This window comes from Musca domestica, unplaced genomic scaffold (assembly GCF_030504385.1).
Source record: "Musca domestica strain aabys unplaced genomic scaffold, Musca_domestica.polishedcontigs.V.1.1 45, whole genome shotgun sequence".
In the NCBI taxonomy this organism is placed as follows: Eukaryota; Metazoa; Arthropoda; class Insecta; order Diptera; family Muscidae; genus Musca; species Musca domestica.
In genome coordinates, this window is record NW_026712335.1 from 1,170,916 (window position 1) to 1,185,642 (window position 14,727).

The 14,727-nt window shown below is 37.3% G+C and overlaps 2 protein-coding genes across 2 annotated transcripts in view; both read left to right on the plus strand.

The window, feature by feature from the left end:
• LOC101896881 (BAI1-associated protein 3) overlaps positions 1–12,947 on the plus strand; it is a 72,181-nt gene extending 59,234 nt beyond the window's left edge. Inside the window, exons 8-10 of the mRNA XM_059127464.1 lie at positions 773–2,162; positions 2,258–2,504; positions 12,483–12,947. Coding sequence (XP_058983447.1) covers positions 773–2,162; positions 2,258–2,504; positions 12,483–12,574 — 1,729 coding nt within the window. The 3' untranslated portion in view covers positions 12,575–12,947. The remainder of the gene's footprint in view (positions 1–772; positions 2,163–2,257; positions 2,505–12,482) is intronic.
• Positions 7,670–8,899, plus strand: LOC101896705 (stress-activated protein kinase JNK-like). Its single transcript, XM_005183349.4, has one exon. The coding sequence runs from the start codon at positions 7,746–7,748 to the stop codon at positions 8,859–8,861; it is 1,116 nt and encodes a 371-aa protein (XP_005183406.2). The 5' UTR covers positions 7,670–7,745; the 3' UTR covers positions 8,862–8,899.
• Positions 12,948–14,727: the final 1,780 nt, after the last annotated feature.

Here is a 14,727-nt window from a genome sequence, read left to right on the forward strand (position 1 = left end):
TCATGGTGCGAATTTGCAAAAATTTTTTGGTATATCTATTTTGTATTACATCAGTGACTCACATTCGAAATTTCGAACTTATTCCGTTTGCCCAACAAGTTATTAAATTTATAGTACAGATTAATATATTTCGTACCCTTTGGTACACATTTCCTAAACTACGCAACAAAACTGATCTTCTTGAAAGTGGCACAGCCCAGATATATCTGTATCAGATTTAAGGACTGTACCAAAGGGGTGACCTATGATGATAATTTTTTGAAAAAACGTATCAGAGATCAAAATGCTAAAAACAAATAGTTGAAATCGTAGGGCTATTCCAAAATTTGGACCGAGATGTCCTATTTTCTCGAGGGTTACAATTTTCAATGAAAATATCTGCAATATTGCCGAAGACACTATATACCTAAAATCCATGGATTCCACCGAATCTTAGTTCGAACATTTCTAAAAATGTTGAAGAAGGGGGAACTTGCCCTCTCTATTTGAGGTTACTTAGCGATGTAAACCTTTAAAGCACCGCTATAGGTGTCTTCTGTTTTCTGTTCTGCTTTCATAATCTGTTGGATTTTTCTTGTAATTATTTTTTGTGTTGCACAGTGTAATTAAAAAGTTCGAAATTTATATTCGCTTGATCTCGGGCTGGTTTATTATTTAAGAGAATAAAAATATTTTCAGAACCTACTTTTTCGTAATTTGTATTATTTCAAGACATTTCTCATAATTGTGTTATTCTCTCTCTCTTACTCTCTCTCTCTCTCTCTTTTTACAGCACCAATGGTATTCAATACTTTAGCATAGTTTACAAACAATTCGATGCCTTAGTCGGCGAAGAGATCTATCATCGCATGGAGGCGGGTCAAATACCCGGAATCATACTCAACAATGCCCATTATCCCATTGTGGATGCTGAGAACGAATCGATTGATATCAAACCGTTTGAGTTGTTCTTGGCCCTGCAGGAATTTTGTCAATTAAAACGTTTTCTCTCGGTGCAGCCACAGCCGCCGGAAAAGCCCCTGGCATTGGCACAATGCCATGAATGGTTTATACCAACCTTCGAACACTGGATGGTCGTGAGTAAGGCCAAGGCATTGCAAAGGATACGTCAAGCTATACGTCTGGATGCCATATGTGAGGGTGAGCGAGTGGTACGCTATAGCTCATCATCGGTGGATACGGCCTCAACGTTGGTGAACATTAAGGAATTTTGGAAGATCATCAGTTGGCCGGATGACGAGACGGGCATTATGTTGGAGTCGCAACTCATCGATCTGGTGTGTTCGACGGCCATGCATTATTGTGACCTGATACACACCGCTCTGGCAGACAGCGGTTATTACGAAATCCAGGGGCCTTTTCGTTGTTCGGATGATATGTGTGTGACAGTCAACAATTTGGAATATGTACGTTTCACCCTGTCCGATTTCCGTTCCGACGACAATCCCCTGGAAGAGGGAGCCGATAATCTGCTGGAGACTAGTTTGGCCCACATGGAAAGTCGTTGTGAGCGGATACTCTCAAAATTGGCACCCCTGATGCAAATGTCTCTGCAAAAGGCTGTATTCCATTTGGCTTGGTCCCCGGACTCCTTGCCCGCCAATCAGGCCATAGTACCGCTATTGGAATACATGGATTCCCATTTGGGGGCACTGAACAGTGCATTGCTGCCGAAAAATTTCAATCGAGCATTGCGTTTTGTATGGAAAACGGTGTTGGGTGAAATGTCACGACAAATGGAGACGGGCGATGATTCCGAGAAACCTTCGAATTTTCACAAACGTCTGTACGAAGCTCTCCAGCTCTTGGTGGACTTTTTCCATGCCGAGGGCCAGGGATTGGCATTGGAGTATTTGCACTCGGAGGACTTTTGGCACATTGAGCAACGTTTGCAGTTCCACAAAACCGAAACGTGGCGTCTCATCGATATGTATCACCTGAGTCGTTTGCGGGAACAATATATGACCCAGTTACCCGGACCCTATGGTTCGTTGACAGTGCGTGCCTATTTGAATCATGATTCGTTGTGTGTTGAGGTACTGCATGGACGCGATATAGTGCCGTTGGATCCGAATGGATTCAGTGATCCGTTTGTTATTATTGAGCTGTTGCCGCGTCGTATTTTCAGTCATTGCATGGAACAGCAGACAAATGTGCATAAGGTAGGTTGAGGTCAATTTTTAATTTAATTGAAATTAAATCAAATCACTTGGTTTGTACTGAAAATAATTGGAAATCCTTTTCTTTTCAATTCCAGAAAACCCTGAATCCCATTTTCGATGAATGCTTTGAGTTCTCAGTAACATTGGACCAGTGTTTGGTTGAAGGTGCCATGATCTGTTTCACAGTCATGGATCATGACGTCATAACCGCCAATGATTTTGGAGGTGAAGCCTTCTTGGCATTGGGTAACATTCCCGGTGTGGCCGATTACAGTACGAGTGTGGAGAATTTCCATGGATTGAAACAAATTGAATTGCCACTAATACAACAAACCGATAAAAGTAAGTATCTGATGTGGATTAAATATTTTTTCGGATATCTTTTCTAAAAAGGGTGCAGGGTATATAATTATACCCTCAGCCATATGGCTAGAGAGGGTATATATCATTTGCTACTGTCAAAACCCCGTTTTTCACTCTAGGTCTCTTTGGACTAAATTCGTTTCAGGACATTTGGAGTCGATCTAGCGATGCCCTTCCGTCCATCCATTTTCAAAAAATATATTTTCTGGTTTTGCTCCAACTGGACAATATCAGTCCACTCCATCAAGTACCTCCACCACAAAGAGTCAAAATTTTGATTAATTACAACTATCATAAAATGTGAAGTAAGAGTCCGACTGCTTTTAAATTTCACACATCTGAATATTTTTATTAACCCAATGTCTGGTGTGAAGATGGAATATATTGGTCCTCTCCTTCTGGTACCACACCCAAAAAAGTTCGAAATTTTCAAAAAATCTATTTTCTTCACAGAAATAGAAGCCATTATCCGATTTTGCTCCAACTTTGCACAACGGGTCAAAATTTTGAATAAAATTTTGAAATAACGATTGTCTTCAAATTTCATACATCCGAATATTTTTATTAACCAAAGGTCTGATGCGAAAATGGAATATATTGGTCCACTCCTTCTGGTAGCTCCCCCACAAAGGGTCGATATTTTTAAGATTTTCTAAAAAGTATCACATCTCAAAGTGAAGGAACAAAAGTAGTCCAAGGCTAGCACGTTGCAATAGTATATCATATATATTCCGGTCCGATACGAAATGGATAATATTAGTTCATTCCATCGGAACCTACTCCATAATCTGAATAATCATAACAGAAGTCAATATACATTTTAAAAAACCGAACGTAGGCTGAGGGTATACATCTGTCAGCAAAACCGACTTAAAATTTTTAACTTGTTTTTGTAATTTTTAGGAACACCTCGAAATATCCGCCAGAGACCGAATCGATTTAATATTGTCCGTATATCTATTTGGTTTATAATGAAACCATAGATCCTCTTCTTAAAGTAGAGGGGCCTAGTTAATCCCTTTTCCACACTTTTGGACATTTTTACATTTAGATTCCTCGGAATCTGTGCATTTTAGGTATATAGTGTCTGCTGATATATTGCAAATAAAAATACGAAGAAAATTTTGGTTGAAAAATTTAACCTTCAAGCGAGTCAGGGAAGGAGTCTATTTGGGATCGTCCACTCCATCAAGTAACACTCCCACTCTAATAAAATGGATCCGAAATTTAGCACATCTCCATATTTCTATCAATATAAGATCTGTTATAAAGATAGTAGAGATCGGGCCATTCATTCTGGTACTTCCTCCACAAAGGGTCAAAATTTTGAACAACAAAAACGATCCCCCATAAAGGGTTCAAAATTGTGACAAAAGAAACGCACAAAAACGCTGTGTTAGCATTTAATTCTTCTCAAATTTCACACATCCAAACATTTTTGCTAAGACAAGATCTGTTGTGAAGTTGATAGATATCTACCAAGGCGATCGGGAGCACTTCCACACCCAAATGAAGAGTGAAGAGTAGATACCGTATAAACGTGGCACCCTTCGAGCAATCCCGCTCGCGAACAAGTTTCAGCAAATACATGGTGAGATAAAAAAACTGCAACAAAGTCAATTTTAATTTCATCGAATGAAAGCAATAAATGTCGGAAATAGCATCAAATTTTAGAATAAGTTTAGATTTGTTCGAATTGCTCACATTTGGCACGAATTATGGCCTGCAAACGACCAATGAAACCGTCACACGCGAATGTTGCTCTGCGGTATTTTTTTCGATTCCCGGCGAAGCGCTTGCTTGAGGTGATCGACACCTAGGTATTTTTTAGTGCCAACCTTGCTTTCCAAAATACTGCAAACACAATAGTCCAACGGATTGGTATCCGGAGATTTTGGTGGCCATTGTGGGCTGGAAACGAAGCGAGGAACCTCATTTTGTAACTATTCTTGGGTGGCGCGTGCTGAGTGTGATGGTGCTGAGTACTGTTGGAACGTCCAAGGTGTGCGGCCAAAATGTTTGCGTGCCCAAGGCTTTAATACACCCTCCAGAATATTTTCGCGATAATATTCGGCATTTATTCTGATGCCACGCTCGATTAATACGAGCGGAGAGCGACCATCTGTCATGGCGGCCCACACCATCACCATGGTCGGCGCATGAGTTCTAAACACGATCATTTGTTTTGTTTACAAACTTCTGGACAACAAATGTTTTCTCATCGGTGACGGAGAAAACCAAATTGGGCAGTTCACCACTTTCGGCCAAGCGAAGCAACTCTTTAGATCTTTTGAGTCTATTTTCCTTCTGTTTCTCTATAAGTTCTTGCACTTTTTGGAATTTCAATGGCTTTACGCCGAGCTCATTTTTTAATATTTGCCGAATGGAATATTGCGAAATGTTTAGCCCACGAGCCATTTTTTGGCCACTGCGACGCAGGTTTTGATCAAGTCGCTTCTTTGCTTTTCGAATCATTTCTGATGATGTTGCTGTTTTCTTTCGTCCACTTCCCTGACGTCGGGCTACGCTACGAATATCACGGTAACGAGCGATAGTACGAGACTTATTCACATTTAAATGCTGGAGTGCTCTGACGATAGTCACTTGTGGTTTTTGAGCCAAATATAAGGAAATCACACTATCACGCTTGAATTCCATCACGAATAACTTTTTTTCTGGAAAATTCTCACCGAATTGCTTTTGTACGCTTGTAGATAATATAATGAACTGTCACTGAATTACTTTTAACAGCTGTCGGACAAGTGGCTTAGAAATGACAGCAGTCTGATGTTGGTTGCAGTTATTTTCATCTCACCCTCTATAGATATTCTTGATCAGCGTAAAATTCTGAGTCGATTTAGAGATGTCCGTTGCAATCACGCTGTATTTCGAACGAATTGAGATAGAAGGCTAAAATTTTTCACACATGTTTATTTTGTCAGTAGGCAGGTCAATTTCGTAAATGGATCATGTAAGTCCACGTTTTCGTATAGACCCCATATAACGGTACCTCCCGATTTTCGGTATTTTGATGATTTTAGCGTCGTTATTCACTGGAGTAGTTTCAAATTACGTATTTGAAGTTCGTAATGGATACTACAGCCTAAGACAGAAAATTGTTTATGCAGGTCCACGTCTTCTTATAGCCCCCATATAACGGTACATCCCAATATTCGGTATTTTGATTATTTTAAATACAATACTCACTGAAATTGTTTGAGATGTCGTATTTGAAGTTCGTAAAGGATTCTACAGCCTGTGACAGAAAATTGCCTATGCAGGTCCAGGTTTTCGTATAGCTCCAATATAACGGTACCTCCCTATATACGATATTTTGATGATTTTAGCTGCATTATTCACCTCTAATTTCAAGTTTCGAATTAGAATATGGTAATGGCTTATGACAAACAATGCCTATGTAGGTCCACGTCGTATAGACCCCAATATAACGGCTATATTCGGTATTTTTAAGATTCTAACAAAATTTTTAACGGATATGACTTTTTGAAATAAAATCGTTCTAAATGGTGGAGGGTATTCAAAGTTCGGCCCGGCCGAACTTACTGCTTTTTAACTTCTTTTCAATAGAACAGGCCATTTTTATACCCTACACCACAAGGTGGTCAGGGTATTATGTCTTTGTGCATTTGTTTGTAACAGGCAAAAGAAATGAGATAGACCCATAGTTCCTTTTGATGATCTGCATAGAATCACTTTCTGAGTTGACTTATCCATGTCAGTCCGTCTGTCCGTCCGTCCGTCCGTCTGTCCATGTATTCTTGTGAACAAAATGCAGGTCGCATTTATTATCCGATTGAGATGAAATTTTGCAAACAACATTTGTTTGGCCCAAGGACGAATCCTGTTGAAATTGGAGATAATCGGTAAAAATTTAGATATAGCTCCCATATATATCTTCGTCCGATTTGCCTTTTATTCTGCACCAAACGTGTAATATCAGCGCGAATAGTATGGAATTTTGCACATACAACCAAATTAGGCCTGAAAATAAGTATGCCAAATTTGATCGAAATCGGTTCAGATATAGCTATAGCTCCCATATATATTGTTCATCCGGTTTGTTATTTTTGTCCTCCGCAGCCGTAGTATGCACTCTGTAACAACAATATTTGGGGAAATATATCAAATGCAGCTCAGAAATACCTTTGCTAAATTTTATCGAGATCGGTTTAGATTTGGATATAGCTCCCATATTTAACTTCGTCCGATTTACCATTTATTGTGCACCAAACGTCTAATATTTGTCCAAATGGGATGGAATTTGGCACATACGACCGAATTTAGTCTAGAAGGTAGTATGCCAAATTTGGTGAAGATCGGTTCAGATATAGTTATAGCTCCCATATATATATTCAGGGAAATATATCAAATACAGCTCAGAAATTTCTTTGCCAAATTTTATTGAGATCGGTTCAGATTTGGATATAGTTCCCGTATATATTTTTATCCGATTTCAAATTAATTTCGCACCAAATGGGCAATACAAGTCCGAATTTAAAAGATACAAATGCTTCGACATATTTAGTCCTTTGAATTTTAAATTATAATTATAATCATAGCGTGTATGATTGAATTCTCCCATAAAAACTTTTAATTATTAAGTGGAGCTCAACTAAATTTGCAAAGTGGTGTAGGGTATCATAAAATCGGCCCCGCCCGACTTTAGGACTTTCTTTACTGTTTTTTTTTTTTTTTTATTTCAAGAAAATTAATTGTTGAAAATCCATCTACTGCAAGCCTATTCTGTAACTTTTATATTTTAAAAATCTGTTCAAATTCAAGATCTGTTGTGTTCAAATGATTTTTATTTATTTATTTATTTTTTGTAAAATAAAAAGTTACTGAAGCTTTAAGAAGTTTCAGCATATGCCAACTGATTTGTTCGTAATTGGCATTTACAAAATTTAATTGCTAATTTAACCAAAGTCAATTTTATTGTGTTCTTTTATCAATTAGGGTTTCAATTTTATATCAAAAACAAAAAAACAAATACAACCTTTATTTTTATTTGGAAATAACTAACCGCAGATTTTTTGCGGTTTTGAAAGAAAGAATGAAAAAAAAACACCACAAATGCAATTATTTCCATCAGATAAAATCAAATCATTTGTTGTTCACTTGTCTCGTTATCTGACAACGACAGTTCTAGTTCTCATAACCTATCAAAGAGTAGTAAAGAATAAGAAAAAATTAAAAAAAATGTCCGACTTACCCCACAAGGATTTCTATACGGTGGAAGTGGGCGACACCAATTTTACAGTGCCAATTCGTTATCAAAATATTTCGCCCATTGGCATGGGAGCTCAGGGAATTGTGTGCTCAGCTTTGGACGCCACCACGAAAACCAATGTGGCCATTAAAAAACTATCGAAACCCTTTCAAAATGTTGTACAGGCCAAGCGGGCGTATCGCGAATTGAAGCTCATGAAACTGGTCAATCACAAGAATATCATTGGCCTACTGGATGTGTTCACGCCCAGCGACAGTTTGGAAGAATTTCAGGATATGTATTTGGTAATGGAACTAATGGATGCAAATCTCAGTGCCGTTGTGGGGATTGGTTTGGATCACAATCGTCTCTCGTATCTGATATATCAAATACTATGCGGCATTCGCCATCTCCACTCGGCTGGGATAATACATCGGGATTTGAAACCCTCCAACATTTGTGTGAATGCCAATTGTTCGTTGAAAATTCTCGATTTCGGTTTGGCACGCACGGCGGCGGAACCGACTTTCCTTATGACTCCATATGTGGTGACACGTTACTATCGAGCTCCGGAAATTATTCTCGGTATGCCGTACAAGGAAAATGTGGACATTTGGTCGGTGGGCTGTATCATGGGTGAGCTAATACGTGGCGGGGTTCTGTTCAAAGGCTCCGATCACTTGGATCAATGGATGAAAATCATCCAACAAATCGGCAGTCCAGATAAAAGTTTTTTCGCCGACTTAGTACCGAATGTTCGACAATATATTGAAAATTTGAACCAATATGAAGGATATTCCATTGAACGTTTATTTCCCGATGCATTGTTCCATGTGGATGAGGAAAATGACGACGAAGAGGATGAAGATGAATATCAAAGAAACACAGATAATGCCCGAGATTTATTGGCTCGTATGCTAACCATTGATCCAAAGCATCGAATTTCAATAGATGAGGCCTTGAACCATAGATATATTAATGTTTGGTACGAACAGGAGGAGGTCGATGCACCCATACCACAAGTTTTTAGCCTGGATGTCGATGAAAGGGGTCACAGCATTGCGGAGTGGAAGAAAATCATTTATGAGGAAATAAAAAATGCCTGAGATCATAAAATAAACATCAAATTGAAAAAAAGAATGACGTTGTAATTTCTGTATATGTTGTTACACAGTATTGTCGGATCCTTAGATTGGGCTAAATCAGAAAACCTTGTGCAATGTTTTTGAAACATTACACAAACTGTGACGCCCAAAGTGAAAATAGGGAATGTTGTACTTAATTGTGCCAGAGTGTCATGAATTTTTATTCGAAATTTGAAAATATTGTCGGGACTGCTAATTTAGTAGAGCTCCACATAACATTTAAAAGTATTTATGGGAGAATTCAATCATAAACGCTATGATTATAATTATAATTATAATTATAATTTAAAGTTCAAAGGACTAAATATGCCGAAGCATTTGTATCTTTTAAATTCGGAATTGTATTGCCCATTTGGTGCACAATTAATTTGAAATCGGATAAAGATATATATGGGAGCTATATCCAAATCTGAACCGATCACGATAAAATGTGGCAAAGATATTTCTGAGCTGTATTTGATATATTTCCCTGAATATCGTTGTTACGGAGTGCATATTACGGTTGTGGGTAACAAATATAACAAATCGGATGAATAATATATATGGAAGCTATAGGTATATCTGAACCGATCTTCACCAAATTTGACATACTAGCTTCTAGACTAAATTCGGTCGTAAGTTCCGTAAATTTCATCCCATTTGGACAAATATTAGACGTTTGGTGCACAATAAAAGGTAAATCGGACGAAGTTATACATGGGAGCTATATCCAAATCTGAACCGATCTCGATAAAATTTAGCAAATGTATTTCTGAGCTGCATTTGATATATTTCCCCAAATATTCTTGTTACAGAGTGCATATTACGGCGGCGGTGGACAAAAATAAAAAATCGGATGAACAATATATATGGGAGCTATAGCTATATCTGAACCAATTTCGATCAAATTTGGCATACATATTTCAGGCCTAATTTGGGTGTATATGCAAAATTCCATACAATTCGGGCTGATATTACACGTTTGGTGCACAATAAAAGCAAATCGGACGAAGATATATATGGGAGCTATATCTAAATTTTGACCGATTATCTCCAATTTCGATAGGGTTGGTCCTTGGGCCAAACAAATGATCTCCGCAAAGTTTCATATGGATCGGGCAATTAATGCGACCTGTACTTTGTTTACAAAAATACATGGACAGACGGGCGGACGACACGCATAAATCGACTCAGAATGTGATTCTATGCAGATCATCAAAAGGAACTATGGGTCTATCTCGTTTCCTTTTGCCTGTTACAAACAAATGCACAAAGACATAATACCCTGACGACCTTGTGGTGTAGGGTATAAAAATACGGATCTCAGCAGAACATAAGCTGTACTGGATTTGTGTCTTTTAATTTTGTCTCAAGATCTCCAACCGTATTTTTTGGAGAATCGTTATATTTTTGTTAAAAATGGCATTTGTTTCAAATGGAAGTTTTAAACATTTTTTTCGATATCCCTTAACATTTTCGAAAAAGTCTATATTATCGAAACTATGCCAAATTACGAATTATTATACACTCAGCCATATGGCTAGAGAGGGTGTATATCGTTTGATACGGGCAAACGTGTCTCTTCGAAATAACGGTTTTGGACTCTAGGTCTCTTTGGACAAAATCCATTTCAGGACATTTGGGGTAGATCTAGCGATGTCCGTCTGGCTGGTGCTCACGGTAACTCTCCAAGGGATTATCCGATTTGGCTCAAACATGGTACATCGTAATACTAGGTGAGATGAAAAAAACTGCAACCAACTTCAGACTGCTATCACTTCTAAGCCACTCGTCCGACAGCTGCTAAAATTAATCCAGTGACAGATCATTATATTGTTTACAAGCGTACAAAAGCATTATGGTGAGAATTTTCCAGAAAAAAAATTATTCGTGATGAAATTGAAGCGTGATGGTGTGATTTCATTATATTTGGCTGGAAAGCCACAAGTGGCTATCGTTAGAGCACTCCTGCATTGAAATGTGAATAAATTTTTCTTTTTTTAATCTACCGTTTGTAACAGTGATACTGGTAGCGTAGCCTGACGTCAGGGAAGTGGACGGAAGAGAACAGCAACACCAGCAGAAATGGTTCAAAAAGTAACGAAACGACTTGATCGAAACCCGCGTCACAGTGGCGAAAAAATGAATCGTGATCTGAACATATCGCAATATTCCATTCGGCAAATAGTGAAAGATGAGCTAGGGGTAAGGCCATTGAAATTCCAAAAATTGCAAGAACCTAACCCCCCCCCCCCCCCCCCAACAGAAAGAAAATAGACTCAAAAGAGCTAAAGAGTTGCTTCGCTTGGTCGAAAGTGGTGAACTGCCGAATTTGGTTTTCTCCGATGAGAAAACATTCTTGTGCAGCAGTTTGTAAAAAAAAAACAAAATGATCCTGTTTACTTGCCAAAGAGGTCAGCTGAAAATGTGCACCTTCGGTTGGCCACCAGAACTCAATCGCCGGCCAAAGTGATGGTGTGAGCCGCCATAACAGCCGATAGTCTCTCTCCGCTCGTATTAATCGACCGTGGCATCAAAATAAATGCAGAATATTATCGAGTGCACCATCGCACTTAGTACGTGCCACCCAAGAATGGTTACAAAATGGGGTTCTTCGCTTCATTTTCAGCGCACAATGGCCACCAAAATCTCCGGATACGAATCCGTTGGATTATTGTGTCTGGAGTATTTTGGAAAGCAGGTTTTGCACTTAAAAATACCAAAGTGTCGATCTCCCCAAGCAAGTGCTGCGCCGAGAATGGCCCAAAATACCGCAGATCAACATTCGGACAGCGTGTGATGGTTTCATTGGCCGTTTGAAGACCATAACTCGAGCCAAAGGTGACCAATCTAAATCTAAACTTATTCTAAAATTTGATGATATTTCCGACATTTTTTGCTTTCATTCAATAAAATTTGGAAAATATATAAAAATTATGGCGTTCTGATATTAAATGAAACTCGAATTTTTTTTCTTGGGTGATTTATAGTGGATTTCGATGAAGAATATTTTTGTCTCTGAAATCATGCTTCCAAAATTATGCTTTTTAGGACATTTGCGTAAACTGCAAAATGTGTTTACATTTAGACCTTAATAAATTCGTAGAATATTCAAATAATTTCGTAAATCCGAAAATTTCCTAAAGTATGGAAGAGGGGGGGAGGTAACTTGCCCGCTCGCTATTTAGATCACTTTGTGATGTAAACCATTGAAACACCGATACACGTGTCTTCTTTTTTAACCCTTCTTTCATTATCTGTTGTTTTTTCCAGTTTTTTTTTTTTTTTTTTTTTTTTTTTTGCACAGCATTACGAAGGTAGACCCAGATTTTAGGTCTGTTGGAAATCATAAAATGTTTCAGAACTTTTATGATAGAGAAAAAGTGCTAAACTAGTAGATTTTTGCATGTTCTGCAACGGAGCATATTCCAACTGATTTAGTTATGTTCCACGTGTTCTCACTTTCTAAGCTCGGTTGTAAGAAATATATATATTTTTTTAATCTAGAATATTTATTTTGTTAGTTTTGCTCTCCCAACCGGGACATTTGATACTTTAATCTAATAACCAACATCATCCTCATTTATTTCCTTCTCTTTGCAGATCATCCCATACTTCAAATTTTGGAATTACGTGTCAACGATAAGCAAGCACAAGATTTTGTACGAAAGCAGCGAGATAGAATAATACAATAAATTTAGTGTAAAACGACGGAAGAAAATTGTGACAGCGAAAGCAGCTAGCTTTGAGTCCTTCAATGGAAGCAGAACTACAAAATTGTTGTCACTTTATGAAACAAAAACTACAATCAAATTGTATGAGTAAGTAGAGAAAAACAAGAAACCCCTAGGATGAGAACAATAGCAAATAGATACTGAGCTATGAGGAGTCAAATGCAACAGCTTAAAGACTTCTACAACTATAACATCATAACTTGGTGTACAAAAAAATATAAAATAAATTGGACATAGAAAAAAACAAAGGATAACGAACAGAGAAAGACTCTTTAAGACGGCAAACAACAAATTCGAATGGTGCATTAAAAAAAGACACTATAGTTTAGATTTTTAAGCGAAAAAATACAAAAAAAAATGTCTACTATTCAAGGGAAAGCAAATTATGAAAACTATAGAAAACACTACTGAATGTGGCAAATATTGACAAAATATCCTGTTTTTCTCATTTATTATCCTTTTTTCAACAAATACTGATACAAGATTAAAGGAGGTATAGGAAAAATCTTGTAAACTTAAAATACACTAACAAAAAGAAAAAAACAAAAACAACTTTGGAACAAAAAACCAACCCAATTAAATGCAAACTCTTAGGGAATCTTTTTTGTATAAGAATTTTTTTTGTCATCAAATGCTTACGAAACCGATCCTTAAATACTTAAATAATAAAAAAAAACAAAAAGCAAAATATGAAATAAAAAAATATATTTTACTAAATGTAAATTAGAGCACTTGTGCAAGAAATATTTGTTATTAAAATATACATTTGAAAAATATATAACAAACATCCTTATGCTGACTTTGATTCCTATTATACGAGAAAAGAATTAAATTTTCTAATATTTTCAAAGAAACGATATATTACGCCACACCCTGTTTCCTCAATATTAATTTAATTTGAAAAAAAATTAAATTTAGAAAAGTGGAAAGAAATACCTGGCGGCCAGTCATGGCATCCCACTACCAAATATAAATTTTGAGTTTTATGGCCAAGAGTAATGCGATTTTAACGCCTATATAAAAATTGGGTCTGGCGATCACAATTTGGAAGATAGTTGCAAAATGTAAAAAAAATCCGTTGAAAAATTAATCTAAAATTATCATAATACCGAATTTCGGGCGGTACAGTTATATGAGAGATGTACGGCAAAATCAACCTTCATTGATAATTTCCTGTCATAATAATTTGTCTTTATTACAAACTAGAAATTCTAAATTAGAAACACTTTCGGTGGAAAATTTTGGTTAAAATCGTGAAAATACCGAATATCAGGAGGTACAATTATATAGAGGCCATACAAAGAGGTGAGTCTGTACAGGAAATTTTCTATCACAGGAGATAGTAACAATTACGGACTCCAATTACCAAATTTTGAAACAATTCCGATGGAAAGAGTGGGTAAAATCATGAAAATACTGAATATGGGGAGGTACCATTGCATGGGACCTATACGAAAACGTATAGCCTTTTATTTGTCAAAGAAAACGATCCCTATTATGAACTCGAAATACCTAATCTGAAATAATTCTAGTGAAAAGTGTTCTTAAAATCAGGAAAATGTCGAAAATGGGGAGGTACCGAAGATGTGGATATGTACACGGTGAGATAAAAAAACTGAAACAAATCCAACGCCATAATTTTTACATTTTTGTTTTTTAAATTTTATTGAATGAAAGCAAAAAATGTCGGAAATGGCATCAAATTTTACAATAAGTTTAGATTTGTTCGAATTGGTCATGAATTATGGCCTTCAAACGGCCAATGAAACCGTCACACGCTGCTCGAATGTTGCTCTTTGGTATTTTGGTCCATTCTCGGCTAAGCGCTTTCTTGAGGTTATCGACACTTTGGTATCTTTTAGTGCCAAACTTGCTTTCCAAAATACTCCAGACACAACAGACCAACGGATTGGTATCCGGAGATTATGGTGACCATTGTGCGCTAGAAATGAAGCGAGGAACCTCATTTTCTAACCATTCTTCGGTGGCGCGTGCTGAGTGCTGTTGGAATGTCCGCTTGTAAAAAAGGTCTGCTATCAAAATGTCTGCGTGCCCAAGGCTTTAATACACTCTCCAGAATATTTTCGGGATAATATGCGGCATTTATTCTGATG

Excerpts from the sequence above, each read along its gene's own strand:
- LOC101896705 (XM_005183349.4), top strand. The coding sequence starts at position 7,746 with ATGTCCGACTTACCCCACAAGGATTTCTATACGGTGGAAGTGGGCGAC.